Source organism: Gavialis gangeticus, unplaced genomic scaffold, assembly GCF_001723915.1.
Source record: "Gavialis gangeticus isolate Ggan-Ray unplaced genomic scaffold, GavGan_comp1, whole genome shotgun sequence".
NCBI lineage: Eukaryota > Metazoa > Chordata > Crocodylia > Gavialidae > Gavialis > Gavialis gangeticus.
In genome coordinates this window covers 143,442,016-143,459,697 of record NW_017729032.1, presented here as the reverse complement: position 1 = coordinate 143,459,697, position 17,682 = coordinate 143,442,016, and the positions used below count along the sequence as shown (strand labels likewise).

Sequence of the window (17,682 nt, the reverse complement as noted above, 5' to 3'; positions counted from 1 at the left end):
AGGTCCCTCAGTCTCTCCTCATAGGGCTTGTTCTGTAAGCCCCTAGCCATATGAGTGGCCCTCCTCTGGACCCTCTCGAGTCTATCAACATCCTTCTTGAAGTACGGTGCCCAAAACTGGACACAGTACTCCAACTGTGGTCTGACCAATGCTACATAGAGGGGAAGTTGTGGTATGTGTGCTGCAGTTTGGCCACCTCAGCCCAAGCCCTTCCTTGGAAAATCAAGAAAGGACTCAGTCTTTTCAAACAGAGATGAGGGAAGCAGTGTCAAGGCTGTCCTTTTATCCATAAACTCAGGCAATAGAGCAATAACCTTGTAGGTAGAAGATTTGGATTTGTCTCCCTTCTCTGCCTGAGGGAATTCAAACCTACATCTCCAATATGGATGCTCTAGTCATTAGGCTGCAAGGTATTTGGAGGTGTAGGGATAGTGCTCTCAGTCCTTCCTGTTGAATTGTTTCCACTTTGAATACATACTGTTGAATAGGCACCAGGCAATGAGAATGGATCTACAGGCTTGGGGCTAGACTGTGCTCCTGAGTGGGAGAACCTGGATTCCAGCCCCCAGAGGTGTAATAAACAGTTTCTGTATCCAGGGCAGCAGTAGTGGCCAGTAGCAAAATTAGCAGAACTGAATGAAGCATCAGTCCTGGGCAGTGGCTCAGATGGGGTACTGATATGGCACCCACCCTCCAGGAGGCACAACCCTGCACTGGAGACCCAGCAGGGCCAGCCCCATGACAATAGGTGAAGCTGAGGGACAGTAATGCATGACAGACTGAAGCTGAGGGACAGTAGTATGCCTGCAGCAGCAGCCATAGCAATAGCAGCTGCTGCTCAAGTGAGGAGAGCTGGGACAAGTAGGATTCTGCTCCCCCGCCTCCCTTGCTCTCCAGTTGTCAGCTTAATCCCCCCCACACCTCTCCCCCAGGCACTGAAAGAGCTCACTATACCTGTGATACTGGTGGCCACCATTGTTGTGGCCCCTCAAAATTGGCACCTCAGGTTGGTTTCCCAGTCACCCACCCTTAGTTATGTTACTGGCAATCCCTCCTTTATTATTTTATTAAATAAGGAGCTATTTAATAATTGTATACAAGGTAGAACAGTTTCAACAGGGGGGATGAGGAAAGCTCTACCCCAGGTTACCCTACAGGTTGGTGGTTAGCGCATTCAACTAGAAGGTGAGACATGCAGGTTCATCCATCTTCAGGCAGATGAAGGACTTTAACCCCAATCTCTCCCATGACAGATAAGAGTTAGACCCACTAAGCCATGGGGTAGAAGGGAACATCATCACAGCCATCACTATCGCCAGTGTTTTGTAAAATGAAGTGGGTCACTCTATAGGTAAGTGGCAGTGGAACTCCTAGGTGAGGGCACAAGCCTCTAAAGATCTGGCAATATTACCATTGACTTAAATGGGACCAGGTTTCACTGCCATTTTGGGCTCAATCCACTTGATCAGGGTTTGTTTTTGTTTTTGTTTTTTTTTGGGGGGGGGGGTTCCTCTGTCACGTTGAAAAGTTTGCAATGAAAAATAAGGTCGGGTTTGACTAAGTTTAACCATTCCTCCTAACCACTAGCACTGAGAGATATTATCTTGGCATATAGGATGCTGTCTATTATACAAATTTCCATTCTTTTTATAACCACTATAGCCACTATACACTCTCAAATGTAATCCTTCTGCACGAGATTGGGAAGTATGATGAGATATGACAAGCATCTCTCCATCAATTTCTGCCTCTGTCAAGAAAGAGAAGAAAAACAGTAGCAATGCACACAGAGAGAAAGTGGGGTGAGAACATGCTGCCATGTCACCCCTAAATCCACCCCTGGACTCTACAGAGTAGTAATAACAATAAATAGGGGTACCTAAAATAGATTTAAATAGTCAGGTTAGGTGGAAATCTAGATCTTTAAAAACAAATAGAAGCAAATTATAAGGTTAATTAGCTAGAAACTGAAACCAGCCTTGAAGTAGAAAGAGCATTTTAGCTGTTAACTGGGTTCTTCAAATATACAGCATCTGCAAAGAGAAAGAATGTGTGAGGAAGTGGGTTTACTAAAATATAATGATGAACTAGAGTTATAGGATTAGAGGGATGACAGTTATGCTGTCAGTATTGCTACTGTTTTTCTTCTCTTTTTTGACAGAGGAAGAAATTGATGGAGAGATGCTTGTCATATCTCATCATACTTCCCAATCTCATGCAGAGGGATTAGACTTGAGAGTGTATAGTGGATATAGTTATAAAAAGAATGGAAGTTTGTACAATAGACAGCATGGGCGACTGGTGCTTCCTGAGTCTGGGGGAGCACCAGACTGGGGGGGGGTCCCCCAGCAGCTGATTGCTGACTGGGGCTTGGGGGGGGTCCCCCAGCAGCCAGTTGCCGAACAGGGTGGGGGATTCCCCAGTGGCCAATCACCAAGCCAGCAGTGAAACCGGAAGTGCGCTTCCACTGGCATTTCCGGTTTCACGGCTGGCGCTTCCAGGGGGTGCACAGCTGACCCCAGGGGTTCACATGCACCTGCATGCACTCCCTACACGTCACCAGTGATAGCATCCTATATGCCAAGATAATATCAACGCTAGTGATTAGCAGGAAGGGTTAAACTAAGTCAGCTGCAGATATTGTCGTGGGACTGGTTCTGTTGGGTGTCCTATATTTAGGCAGCACAGGATTGTTCCTGTCGTGGCAAGGACCCCTGGAAAGTGGGTACCACACCAGTCCCCCTCTGAGCCAGTGCCTAGGGCTGATGCCACATTCACCTCTGTTGTTTTACTTTTCACCAAGTATGTAATTACACAATTTTTAAAACATCAGTATTCATAAATCACGACAGTGTATGTGTGTACATTTTTGAGTATATGGCCTTCCTGAGTATTGAATGTTAATTATATAAGCTCTATATGTTCTTCTGCATTTAACTCATGATGACAATTATAAACTATTAACCAGAAGTGATAGTCTCAATTAAAAAGTTGACAGGAATTACTACATAATCTTTTTAAATAAATGAGGAAACTTTATTGCAGATGATAGAAAAATTGACTCGAACTGGTTAAATGAGGTGATTTTTTCATATAACACCAACTACCTAAACAGATAAGAAAGCCAGAGGGGGAAAAGTCTGTATAAAAAAACAGAAGAGAAAAAATACAAGAAAAAAATGTCAAAGCTATACTTCTGGGAGCTCAGGAAGAAGTAGGTTCTGTAGCTGCAAACCACCACCTCAATTGCTGTTCAGCCTTGCTTAGTCCTTGATGCATAAAATTTATGTTACAGTCTGGGACACACTATACATTCATTTCTCTTGTGTTCCAAAGCAGCTTATGAAAATGGATGTTTAGAATAGCATGCTTCAAACCCTTGAATGATGCATTCTAGGAAAATGTTATCCAGAGAAAGGAAGTCTTGATGAATGTCCAAAATTGGAACCCTGAAGGTTTTAATTACTTGACTTGTGATTATGAGAACTGTTAAAAAACTTAAGAGAACAAACAGTATGGGGGAAAAGGGCCCAAACAAAGATCTGCACCAAAATGTTTTCAGAATTTAGAGATGAACTTTCCATTTTGAATTTGTCTCTAATTTTTACAGAGCATGGTTGCCACCATGCTGGTGCTGGTGACAACAGAAAAACCATGCTCTGTTGCGAAATGCTGACTTTAAGGGTGTTTATGTTTAAAAGTCAGTATTTATAAAAAATTATCTGGCAGTTATTTTCAGTTTAAGGAAGAGACTGATTTTGTGGTATATACTATGCTGTGTGGTAATTCCTGTCAACTTTTTAATTGAGACTATCACTTCTGGTTAATAGTTTATAATTGTCATCATGAGTTAAATGCAGAAGAACATATAGAGCTTATATAATTAACATTCAATACTCAGGAAGGCCATATACTCAAAAATGTACACACATACACTGTCGTGATTTATGAATACTGATGTTTTAAATATGTTTGTAATAAACCTGGTATTGGAAGCTTTAGACAGAGAAAGCTAAAACATTTATTACGATGGATGTAAAAATTGTTGAGCTAATAAAATAACTTCATATATTCCCTTAATATGTAACCACCTGGTTTCAGAGTTTGTATACACTAACCCATGATTCTTGTAAGCAGAAACAGAAATCTTCAATTATTATCTAAATAGCCATATCTCAGGCTCCAAAAATCTCTATAGGTTAAAAAAAAGCCATTTTCAATATCTTTAGACCATGGCGACATTATTATTAACACCATTACTTTATTATGAAACTAAGTATTAACATATTGAAATATTTTCATATCTTACTTTAGGACATTTCTTAACCCCAAGTTGCATTTGCTTTCCAAAGGTTTCCCACAGTGATTTAGCAGTACCACATACTGCCAGTCAACAGCATCAGCCTTCAGTGTAAATTCAAGGCAAGGTTCAAATTCACACTTCAGGAAATGCAGTAGTATCATGGTGAGCTGTAACTGCTCTGCCTCCATGTCCCTCACATATGTTTTATAGATGAGCACTAATTTTAATCTTTCTGTTAAGAATTAACCCTTCTCAAATGAATACTTTGCCAATTTAGACTCCTTTCCTGTTATTAAAAAAACATGGACACTCATTTGGTGCACGTTTGCCATAACCAAGAGGGAAGGCAGGTGTTGTCAGTACTGAGTCTATAGCTCACATAGCTGCAAGTTTTACAGTGGCAGATCCAGGAACCCACCAATGACACGTGTAATCCATAACTACATCAGATTCTAGCTTGAGAGAGCCAAATACAGTCAAAGCTTTTTTTAGTGGACTATAGATAGACCTCTCACAAGCCAATAATGTCCTTGGTTCAACATTTTCGTCATATAAGGGTTAAATATAAGATTGTTTTATGAAGATAAAAGAAAAACATTTTTCCTAATTCATAAACTTTGTTACAAAATCATCAGCTACCTCCTCTGAAAACTTATTTTCTTCCCCCAAAACTTACTGGATTCTGTAACCACTCTGTGTAGATTTTTCTATGACACTTTATGTCCATTAATTAATGCTTTGCTGAATTTCAGTGAAACTGCTGTGGAAGGAACTGCCTTGGACAGCCATATAAATAAGAAATTAATTCCTTATGAATGATGGCTGTTATTACACTGAATTTTAAATGAATTCATAATAATTGGACATTTGAAATAAATCATTACTGGGATTCTAGTTTAGAAGGCAAGACTCCTGAAGAGTACATCATTTCTCTCCTGCACAACTCATAGTGAGAAGGCAGCCACTTCAAAAGAAATGTACAGCTTTGTAAGATTGGAATTATATTTATGAACTCTCACTCCACCTCTGCAAGGTAGATACGTTTTACTTATTCCTGTTTTAAAGATGGGGAAGAGACCCAGAAGGATTCTTGGCAAACTACCAGACACGGAAGATTCAAATCAGTTCTGTCTGCTTTTTACATTAGAAATAATATTAGAATATCAGTGGCTCAGTGGCAGAGATGGGCAAAAGAAGTCCCTGGGTATGTCTACATGTGCATTAGATTCAGGAGCAGTTTATTCATGAGTAAACTACTTAAGAATAAATGCTCCCAGGCAGGCATTTACACATGAAGGGAAATGGGAGCAGATTTGCTCCTAATGGCAGCAAACTGCTCCCACTTCCTGGGGCCCTGCAATGGGCCCCTTCTGCCACCAGGGGGAGCACTAGGCTAAACCAGGGGCTGGCAGGGAGCACCCGGCCAGGAGACAGCTGTCTCCTGGCCAGGGCTGGAACATTGCTCCTTGCGTCTGGGGGGCTGCCTGCTGCTGGCGCAGGGACAATGTCTCCCTGCCCTGGCAGCAGGAATCTCCTGGCCCCATCTCCCCAGTCAGGGACAGGGGACTTGAAAAGAGCTGCAGGGGAGGGGCAGCTCCCACTCCCCTGCTCCAATCTGCCGGTGGGGCAGCTAGCAGTGAGCCCCCAGCTTGGTGGAAATTCCCCACGCAGCTAGGGGCTTGTTGCTAGCTGCCCCACCAGCATATCGAGGCAGGGAGCTGGAACCTCCCCCACCCCTGCACCTCTTTCCAAGCCCTGCACTTCAACTGCCCAATCAAGGCACAGGGCTGGGACCTGCCCCTGACTGGGACAGTTCCTGGCCCCTGCTCCAATCGCAGGGTGAAGGCTGGAGATCCTGATCGTGACAATGGAGCTGGGTAGGGAGTTGTTGCCACTGTTGCCAGACATGGCCCCACTGCCTGAGGCCCATCCACCCTACAACCACAGCTGGGGGTGCCAGACAGAGTGGGCGGGCTGGGTCTCCATGAAGACCAGTTTGGGACCCCTGAGGGCAAGGCATGCTTGGCTGCGCAGTTGGGATGGGGCTGCAGGTGGGAGAGGAGTGGCGTCTGGGAGTGGGATGGCGGGGACCAGGACCACACCCATGCTGTCACCACCTCCCTGACTTCGGCCCCAGCCCCAGCCCCACCCGCCTGTCTTGCTCCCAGATGAAACTCCCCACCTGCCTGTGGCCCCATCCCATCTACCCCACTGAGCACATCCTGTCCATAGGAATCCCGCACCAGTCTCCATGGGGCCAGGATCACCAAGTGGTGACAGCGCAGGGCTGGGGCACAGCCACTTAAGGAGTTTTGGTGAGCTGTTGCAGGGCCAGGGGGTGTATGCTGATTCCAGCCCAAATAATTGCCCACCTCTGCTCTAGTCTGTAAAGCTTATAAGAAAGCTTATTGAACTGAAAAATAGGTTTCAAAAAATCAATTTAATGTGATTCTCCTATTGTGTTACCACCATTAAAGAAACATTGATATTTCCAGTCAACCTCTCTATTATCAAGGGATTGATAGCTTAGCTGTAAACAACCATGAAAGCATCAGGCTTTAAGATGATGAAACTTTAAAAAAATGCAAAATATCTATTTCAATCTTCTAAATTTGCAGGAGGGTATAAAATATGTTTTTTCTTTTCTTTTCTTTGAAGATGGCCATTTTGTACTTTGACTTAAAAGTGGCTTCAACTGTAAAATAAACTGGGGGTGGGGGACAGCAATCATCTATACTGCACTGTTTTCAACAGTATGTTATGCTTTATAGATTATTTAAATAAGAAAAGCTGCCATGACAACAGAATAATAATTGTTCCTCATCCTGCATAGCTTTAAAGACACCCAAAGTGTCCACTGAATTTCCTTTCCAGCCAAGGGGTGAATAACATACTATGTCACTGGCCTTAAAATGCCTTGAAATACAGCTTAGTGTAGTATGCTGGAGTCATTAAAGGTATCATGTAATGGACCTACAAGAAAGGGGATGTTTGTGACCTCTTGATGAGTCTCAAAACCCAACAGAGGATGACAATGGCAGTCTCTTCATTAGAGGACTAGATAAACATTGCAAATATTTCTTTGTGTTTTAAGTGAGTTACAGTATATGCAATCCCATGATTGTTTTCCTAGGTATAGAAAAGTGTACATGGGAAAATTGGTTTTATTTTGTGAAATTTCCAAGTGAAGTAATTAAAATATCTTTCACCAAGTGTTATGCATGCAGAGCTCCTTCTTCAGCTCCTAGAGATATTCTTGGGATCAGTAGCTCCTTGATATGGTTGAATTTTAATTTATAAAGCAAACTACCACTTGTGATCTGAACCTCCTTAAAGTTTGAGGGTGGTTAGATCTGGGGGTTTAGTTCAGAATTCTCTCCAAAATTTGGTGAACAAAACCCCAGTCATAACAGCTATATTTTGCATTGTCTCTTTTCTTCCATATTGTGATACATTGGTTATCTTTGTTTTCTTATTCGTATGCAAAGGCAGAAGACAGCATACAAGAGAATTTGGGGGACAGAGGTATCTGCTCTAAATTCTGACTGCTAAATATTTATGTTTATTTCATTGTATTATTCCTCCTCTCATTTGTTAAAGATTCTTTGACAAATGGGTTCAGTAATCAGCACATAAAATAGCATAATTTTAAATCTTGCATAGGACATTGTGCATACAGAGAATAAATAACACACTGCTTAGTGTTTTCAAGTAGTGTTCATGCTGGAAGATAGAAGCTTTCTGTTCCACATGTACTGCATTGCTATCAGCATTTTCTTCTCTGCTGGGGGTACTATTATAGAACAAATTACCGAATACAGCTAAACGTCATGTTTCTGAAACACTGAATTTAATCTTAGGTAATAATTTGAACTTTATATGCAATAACAAACAAGCAGACTCTTTATAATAGCTTGTTATTTGGATAACAGATGGGAAGTGAATATATTGTACTATGCTAAGGATATACTGGTTGCAGCTATAGTAAAGATTGCATCCAGAGTTCCAGGGAATGGCTAATTTTGATAAACATCTCTTCCCCCACAAAATATTTTAATAGAAGTAGCTGATGTTCAGGGTTTGCATGAGCTTAATGTGTGTTCTGTAAAATGTAATACTTCTATATGATGTCTAGAAGTGTAAGGCCAGAGGAGTGTCTGTAGGAAGGACATAGGGAATCTCTCTTTTCTACATAAACTGAAGTTTATGTAAAAAAAAAGGTGACTGCTCAGTCACCTTTAGCAGAAAAAAATGTTTTTATTGTAGATATATGAAATGTAATATTTATCTGCATTTTAACTCACTGTTCTGAACATTGTGTTTTATCCTTGGGAGCAGAGGTGATTTATTTATTATACTTAAAAAGTGAGACAGTAATGGTTAGAAGCTCATGTAACGTGTTAAGATCTGAAACCTTTACCCAGGGCCTCTTTCACTCCCCAGTGGGGGTCACTGGCCATCTAGGGAAAGGAAAAATGAATTTTGACTCACCTCTTCCATTAGGAGCATGGTTTGCCACAAAAGGACGCAGGAGTTTCCAGTCCCCTACTCTCAAGCATGCCCTGTGAAAGCCCTGTGCTTCTGGAAAGATGCTGACTGCCCACTCCCTAAAGGAACCAGGCTACAAATGTTTGAACCCACTCCACATGGTGTGTATGGAGCCATGTTCCATAGTGCAGTGAAAGAAGCAAAGCAAGTCAGTAGAGCTAGGGACGGACATTCAAAAAGCCTGGGCCTGAATTGATTCAATCTTTGCAGGTTAGTCTAACCTGGCTAGGCTGAACCAGTTTGTAACTATACGGACATCCCCTCTGGACTAAAGAAATGCAGGCACATGCTTGTAGTGGCTCAGGCTAGAAGCCAGGGGGTGCTAGAGCAGCCCTCCCTTCCCTTCGACAGGGCTGAGCTGAGGGGGGTGTGGCCAGGCCTTGGTAGGATGCTCTGTTTAGGGACGCTCCCCCTGCCCCCCTTGCTGCTCTTGACCAGCCCAGCAGAGAGTTGATACCAGAGCATTTATCAGACCATCAGCAAAGTGAAAGCCTCTCATTAGTTCAAGCAAGGAAGAAATGGAGAGACATTACCAGCTGACCTGTTAATTATCTCCCAAAAGCCCTAAGCAGATACTGTCCTGTCTGTCTTTGTCCTGCCTGCCTTACACAGACCCTCTCAGCATTAGCTACCATACCATATTCTGGTTACAGTCTGTGCTGTAGGAGGGAGGAAGGGGGGATCCCTGCTTGAGTGGCGGGGGGCGAAGCAGGGGCAGGGGAAGCCAGGCAGAGGCTGCTGTGCCTGCATGTCTCTGCTGGAGCTCCAGTGAGGGAGTAGAGGGTAGGGGCCAGCCCAGCTCTCTGGAGCAGAGAGTCCTGCCCAGCCCAGAGAACATGTCGGGATGCTGGGGGAGTCTGATTTAACTTAAACCAGGAAGAGGTCTGGGACAGGCATTGCATAAACTCATTTGACTCAAATCAGTTAAGTCTGATACTCCATTCAATCAGGTTTATCTCAAACTGGTTTCAGCCATTTTCAAACTAGGTTATGTGCACTGAACATCTGTTCTGTTACAGGTTTAAACCAGTTTCTGTACATTTAAACTGGTTTGTGTGTAATGTCTGTCCCTAGCCTAGAGGCTCACCATGCAGCAATTTGTCCCTGTATGTGGGAAGGAGCTTTTAGCCATCATCCCACCCTCCCTGTTCTTACAATCCTGGATCCACTATGGAGACACTGAGACAGGGTTTCCACGAGATCAGGAGAAAGTGGGGAGTCTGCTGCATGTCATCTCTCCTTCCTCCCTTGTTTCCTTTGTCACAGCCAGCAGGTTCAACATGCTTATGCTCATGGAAGCACAAGGGGGGCATAAGATTCTGAGTTTCTGTTCAGTCATTATTGATGGAAAAGTCTCTCTGATGTCAATGGGAGAGTTGTCCAGGTATTGACTGTGAGATATGGCCCAGTAAAATTTGCTTTTTCAAAAAAGAAACCACTCTTTTATCTGTATCATTTTTCTTTCTAGTGGAAAAACAGCAGGAATCCTTTACAACAGCAGGAATCCTTTGCAAAGATCTTGCTTTAGCTAAAGAATTTCATTAACTATTCACACTATTTTGATTTTCCATTCTGCTTTAATACAGAACAAGTTTCAGCCTACAGAAATTCACTGCTGGGGTAGTTCAGCCTGTCTATCAGCCACTACAAAGAGCCCATCCAGCCCAAAGGTTCAGCCTTATTCAGAGAAGTGTACAAGAGACAAAAGCCATCTTCCAACCAGGAATAGGCTATAAGAGCATTTTTGGTCTAAGAGGTATCTCCTTGTACCAAAACTAATAGCTGCTCCAGTGCCACCACCTTGTCTTGTCTATTTAATCCAGCAAAGATTCCCTATGTCTGCCTCACCTGTCCTTCTCTTCCCCCTACTCCTAGCCCATCCAGCACAAGCCGACTTCAGCAGCACCAAGAGAGGCCATTAAGCTGACTATCCACAAAAACCAAACCTTTCAGCCTTTGAGCAGGCTCCGCTGTGGTAGAACAAGAGGTTCACTATGAAAAGTCCAGTCTTTGTGAAGAATCTACTGTGGGGACTGAAGAGCCAGTACTGAGCAGGAACATGTGCTAGTAGTTATTGTGGTCAGATGTCACATAGACCCTGAGCCCCAAGGTGTAGTAGGTCATTTAAAGAGAGGAAAGAGGACATTGGAAGGACAGTCCACACTAAGGACTGGAGCCTGCAGGTGCATTCATCATATGAATCATATTCTAAACTGTATTGGGGCCTGAGCAATGAAGATGGCCAGGCAAAAAGAACCAACAGTGAGTGACAGGAATTAGAATTATTGACTAACTGGCAATCTGTGCAAGCAGAAATTAAGCCTTGATCACTAACTCACTGATGTGGAAGTACTGTGATTGTGTAGCTGGTTTAAAACAGGATATATGTAAAAGGATTTTCTCCTTGTCTCCTTGAATGCCAGCTTTGTTGGGGGGTTGATTGTGTTCCTTTTCTGGATGAGACATTTGTACCTTTACATTCCTGGCACCATGCAGACACTGCTGCCTGTTCTTAAATTGGTCTGTGAATAGCACCTCAGTGAATCAGTTATCTGCTTAATCTGCTGACTGAGCAAGGCATTTGGGGAAGGGAGAGAGAAAGGAGGGTTTTCGTTTGGATCTTTGTTAATGAAGGAGCATGTTATACCTCAATTCACCTGTATATAAAGATACATTTTAGATAGATTCTATGTCATACAATAGTAAGATTTTTTTTTTCAGATGGGAAACCAACAGGGTTGTGGCCTTTGTTTACCATCTCTAATCCAGCACAAAAACCGCCTACTCATAAAGTGTTTCCTTTTCATTCCTTTTCAGAAAGAGAAAAAGAGTGGATTGTTGAAGCTTCTAGCAGGAGCATCGACAAAAAAGAAATCACGTTCCCCACCTTCAGTGTCTCCAACACATGACCCGCAGGGAGTGGTCGAAGGGGCTCTGCAAGGGGCAGTGGGGCCTGAACTCTCCTCCCTCTCCAGCCATGGCCGGGCAGGATCGTGCCCAATAGAAAGTGAAATGCAAGGAGCCATGGGGTTGGAGCCCCTGCACAGGAAAACAGGCTCCTTGGATTTGAATTTTTCTATCCCTTCTCCTGCTAGACAGCCGCCATCTTCAATGGCAGCCATCCGTCCAGAGCCCAAGCCATTGCCCCGGGAAAGGTAGGCCACATCCACTGAAAGCTTTACTTCTGCCTGGGTTTGCAAATGGTTTGAGCCAGCTCTACCACATGCCCATAAGGTAGTGTTCATGGAGAAGAGACATGGGGGCTGTTATAATTGTGCTGTCCATTAGTTTAAAAATGTATAAGACAACTGACCCTACAGATTGTTCAGCTATTTATTAAATTAGAAGACTGGGGCCATTCTACCTATTGAAAACCAGCTCACGCCTGAGTAAGACAACTATGATTTAAATTGTTAAAAAAACAGCATTTAGAAGTGTATACCATATGGTCATCACAGTTATTTCCTGTGTTTAACAGAGGAGTAAGCTGCAGTATCTCATACCACTATATGGGGATGCTGTTGGCAAATGCCACCTTTTAAGTAAGAATCACTGTATATTAGTCTCAGTTGAATGTTATGTAGTACATCATATGCTAGGTAACAGCAGAAGTGTTTTTGCTCAGTCTACTGGCCTGTTGAATAGTATCAAACAAGGAAGTCTTTAGAATACCTGGTTATTTAGGTCATTACCAAGTAGTGCCACCTCCAATATACTTTTCCACCAGAAATAGCTTGTTCCCTGCAGCACAAGGAATGTGACTAGAATTCTTGAGTTTGTTTTGGTAGTCAGCTCTGCACCTTGCTATCCAGAAAGCTGCTAATCTTGTGAACAAGAAAAGAAAATAGGGTAGCACCACCAAGAGAGAAGAAAGGAGAAAACGGACTGGAAAGAGAGAGGCAGACTCAGACCTTGTCTACTTTCAAAGATAAATGGGTTTAAAGCAAACCTTGTTTGAAAGGTATAGAAATATTCCATCAATAATTCTATTCTGTGGTTCCTTGAACATTTGAGGGGAAAGACTATAATGTATTCATATCATATGACAATAAAACACTCTTAACTCCAATAGTAACCGAAGACGATGTTAAAAATCAACTAACATGGCTAAACCCTTGTAAATCAACAGGTCCAAATAACTTACGCCCAAGAGTTTTAAAAGAGCTGTCCAGGGAACTCTTTACACCTTTAACATTGAATTTCAATAGGTCTCCACACACTGGAGATATTCCAAAAAAACTAAAAGAAAACCAAAATTGTGCCAATATGTAAAGTGGGTGAGAAAAATTACTCTGGTAGCTCTAGGCCTGGTGTGACTGTTACTGAAATACTCTTTCTAGTTCTCGTATCTCTTATTCAGGTAGAAGAAAGGTAAAAAATGTCAGTGTTCAGAGAAGAACCACAAGGATTATTAAAGGATTGGAAAAGGTGTCTTTTACTTAGACAGAAAAGGCCCAATCTAGTCAGTTTATTGAAGAGCAGGTTAAGGGTGGCATGTTCATTGCTTGTAAACACCTAGACAGGGAACAGAAATGTGATAATAAATGTCTCTTCAATCTAGCAAGCAAAGGAATAACAAGATCCAGTGGGTAGAAGTTGAAGATAAATTAATTAGGACAAGAAATACAGCTCAATATGTTGATAGTAATGGAAACTGACTGTTGAAACAACTCACCAAGGGCTGTAGTGGCTGTCCATTGCTGGAAATATTTAAAGCAAAATTAGGTGCTTCCTAAGAGATACATTTTAATTCAAGCACAAGTGTTGAACTTGAAGTATGAATGAATACAGGACATCCTATGGCCTATGTTATCCAGGAAGGTGGACTAGACTATCACTGTGGTCCCTTTTGGCATTAAGAAAGCAAAGTAGTTAAGAGTGAAAAACCAAACCCTGTGTGGACATACTTAGCTTGGTTTATACCTGCCACATATTGATTTAGATTAACATAACACAGAGACTTAAATCAACATCAACTGGATTTAGCACCAGTTTGAACTAAATCAGTTTAAAATCACACTTTACTTTAAGGCTAGGTACAGACATTCAAAAAGACCAAGGCGGAGTCAATCTGAGTTAATGACGTTTTCTGTAAGCAGTGTAGTTTAGATTGATACTGAACAGAAAGCACATTTGCCCTTAAGTGGAAGGGGAGGCAAATCGTAGACCAGGTTCTGCCATTTTTAAACCAGTCTATGTGTGCCGAACTTCTGTTTTGTTACGGATATAGACTGGCTTCCGATAACTTATACCAGTAAAGGTATCATGTCTGTACCTAGCCTAAATGTAACTATGGTATAGAGAAGGCCTCAGAAACAAACATAAGGAATGAAACAGGAAAGGCATCCTTTGCATATCTTGCGCCAGCTGCTGCAGAGACTTCAAAAGTGCATTGCTTCAGATGCTGGCACATGCCACATGTTTGTCTAGTACCTAATGCACCACCCAGTGGCCTTCCAGGGAAACTGCTCACTTTTGACAGCACCAATCCATTGCAGTGAAGTGGAGTAGTGAGAAATTGATGGGGAGGTTTGGTAAATTCTGTCTGATCAGAATTATTAGAATCAGTGAATGGGCTTAGAGACCAGACACCTAAACAGTTAAAAATATTGGTAATTGCAATACGCAGTGGTAAAGAATTCCTTTGGATTTTAAGCATTTTGATTTCCTGAGCCTTAAATCGGAAAATAAGCTATAATTGAAGTAACCTTAATTATACACAGCAGGCAAGATTCTCTAATTGATTTATGAATTAGCTTCCATATCATTGGTGTATCTGCATTCCTTAGCTGATCAAATAGTTCTTTATGCATATAATGGGGAATATAAATTACCTTTGTGCATGAGGAAGAATAACGCTTAGTCCTGGAATAATCTGAGCAGACACATTAAGTGCTTGTCTCTTAGAAATTCATCCCACATCCATCTGTGCTCATTAAATCACCAAATTGCTCCAAAGCACCAAATTATTTTTTTTTAAACAAATTACGGTTTTGAAACTGCTTGTTCATTTCACATCTGGCAATGGAGAGACTTGCGTTCAGCATCTCAAACCCTGTATTTTGCTTGTTTGCATTTTTGTGCATTTCATCCCCACAGTAGGACCAATTCTTTTAAAAAGAAGAAGAAAAAAAGATTAGATAAATAGATTCAGATGCTTGATGAAATTTATTTAAAAAAAAAAACTGCAAAGCATTTCAGTGCACTTAGCTGTACTTGGCTTCTAATCTCACAACGCCCATCTGTGCACATACAGACGCCGAGAAAGATTGGAAAGAGTAGCACATTCCTTAATATTTACAACTTTCCAAATGGGGCTTTTGCAGACAGCAGGGCCATAATACTTCTTCCATATAGGTTGGCTTTCTAACTCCTTGAGTCCCCTGCCTGCACACTACTGATCAAAACCAAGCTCTTGACATTTACACTGCTCACCATATTAGAGGTGCATCAAAGGACTCTAATTGCTTGCAGCTTTGAGGGTCACACACTAAAGAGGAATTATGTGTTCTTCTGAATGGCAAGGCAGCCTTTCGTGCACATAAATTACATCAGGTCAGAGGAAGGTGATTCGAGGTCAAGCTCATCACAAGATTTTCTAATTTTCATGCTCCTAATTTCCTTCTCTTGCCATATGTAGGTAAAGGAGAAAGGAGAGTTAGTTTTAACATTGCTTCACTTATGTATTTGGGTGTTGGGCTGACCGTGGTTTGGTTGCAATGGAAGGCCCTGGTTCTCTCATGTCTTTCAATGGATGTTAAGTCAATTTGCTAAAGAGGAGGAGTTAGCCATGCTAATCTAAAGTTAGGCAAAAGACAGGGCAGGGTACCACCTTAGGGCATCTTTACTCGGGCTCTGGGGCGGGGGCGGATGGGGGGGCTTTAATTAGAGTGGCTTTTTGCAGGCAAGAGTCAGGATTGATCATGTGAATCAGGCATGACTGATCATGTGAATCAGGCATTAGATCCCATCACACCTTTACCTGCACGTGTAGAGGGGCCCATAGAGCCTTCAAACAAGATACTACCATGACAATAGTTCAAGACAGGATAAGTACAGTGTATGACTTGTAAAATATACATTTCATTCAGCCATCATGTGCACTCATCAGGGATGTTCTCCACAAATGTCTGCTTCATTCAAAGCTGAGGTCCTTATTCAGGAAAGCACTTACACACATGCTTATGGATTTCTTGCTTTAATTTCCCTGTATTTACATTTATTTTTTTGTTCAAAGAGAAGGCATATAAATGGTAAAGCAATTTTAACAATGACCTGAACATGTTCTAACCTAAGCACATGCACAAATCCCTGTTACGTTTTCCTGCATAGAGATACTTACCTGGATTAAAATGCCACTTCCAACATTTAAAATGAGCTACTCAGCAAAATGTGATTTCCAGCACGGAGTGTTCAGGATCTAGGTGAGGCCCACAGCTGACTTGTTTGAGGTTACTTACTAATTCAGTGATTGTAATAGGAAAGCAGCCAGGTGGCTTCAGGCCTTTAATGTTTGAAGAAACTTCTTAAGTCTCTGAAGTCTTCCATCTAAATTATGCAGCAGTCAGACTGTACTTTTAACCAACAGTATGGGCCTAAATGGAATAAATTGTTTATTTCCACTTGGTAAGGGTTGTCATATATGAAAGGCTTGGTATACCCAGTACAAACATGATCTACTTGTGCTTATTCCTTCTATGAAACTTTGGTAGGTGAGGTCTCTTGCTTTCTTAGACCGTAATGTGTTTATATTGCATGCAAAAACTACACTAAGAGAATATTAAGGGTGCAAAATCAAGCACTCAGAAGTTACCAAATGTCAGAATTAAGGTTGCTTATCCAACCATAATTAGCCCCTTGTGCATTATTATACCGTCTTTAATCACGGTTGCATATACTTTCTTTTTTCCACAAGACCGCTGGTTCATCCAGTGTGTAGCTAGTCAGTATTTTATTCAGCATGTGGCCTAAGGCCTTATTTACTCCTTGTTTAGCATGTGGTCTCAGGCCTTATTTCATGCCAACTTTCAAAGCCTTTTTCTGAAGATGGAATCACTAATTACTGGATGGGCTTTTTCTGTGGCACTCAACACTGTAGTGTCACAACCATTAATTGCTTTATTTTCACCTGGGCCCCATGAGTTGACAAGGTGGTAATAATTCTCCATTGTTAAAATGAGGACTAGCTGGAGAGAAGTGTCAGTTTACTTTGTTGCCCAGTTTGAAATGCTTATGACATGATTTTTCAGAGTGCATAGCATTATACAGCACTGGAAATATTCAAGGTCTAGTTCTCATTAACTTCAGTTAGAGCTGTGTGTGCTGAGCATTTATGTGAGTCTGTAGGGTCTCAAACTGAGCATCCACAAAATGGGGAATACCCAATTAATGGCCATCTGTGAAAAATGTGCTTTAAATGAGTTAGCCAGCATTACATGTCAACTGTGGGGCAGGGCAGGATTAGATTTCAGGCAGTCTTCTACAGCTTTAATCATGAGACTCTCCTTTCACGTCTCCAGCATCCTATTTTCCCCATGTTAACTCCCACTCCTAGTCTCTTTCCCTGAACTCATCTCATCCAACCTTAATGTCTCTCCTTCCTGCATCCTTTCCAGCTCCTTATCCAAGTCTCCCGGCTTCCTGGCTCTTCATCCCAGTCTTTTGGCCCAGTCAGTCCCAGTCTCCCTCTCCCTAGATCTTCATCTGACCTTAATCTGATCTCATCACCTTGTCATCTGGCTCCCAAACTATGATTTCATAGATTTCATAGACATTAGGGCTGGAAGGGACCTTGGAAGATCATCGAGTCCAGCCCCCTGCCCAAAGGGCAG

The 17,682-nt window shown here is 42.0% G+C and overlaps 1 protein-coding gene across 1 annotated transcript in view; it reads left to right on the top strand.

Moving 5' to 3' along the window:
- The window catches only part of SH3RF3 (SH3 domain containing ring finger 3), a 162,651-nt gene that overhangs the window by 133,400 nt on the left and 11,569 nt on the right, over positions 1 to 17,682 (top strand). The window contains exon 9 of the mRNA XM_019523841.1: positions 11,669 to 12,006. Within this exon, the coding sequence (XP_019379386.1) occupies positions 11,669 to 12,006 (338 nt within the window). The remainder of the gene's footprint in view (positions 1 to 11,668; positions 12,007 to 17,682) is intronic.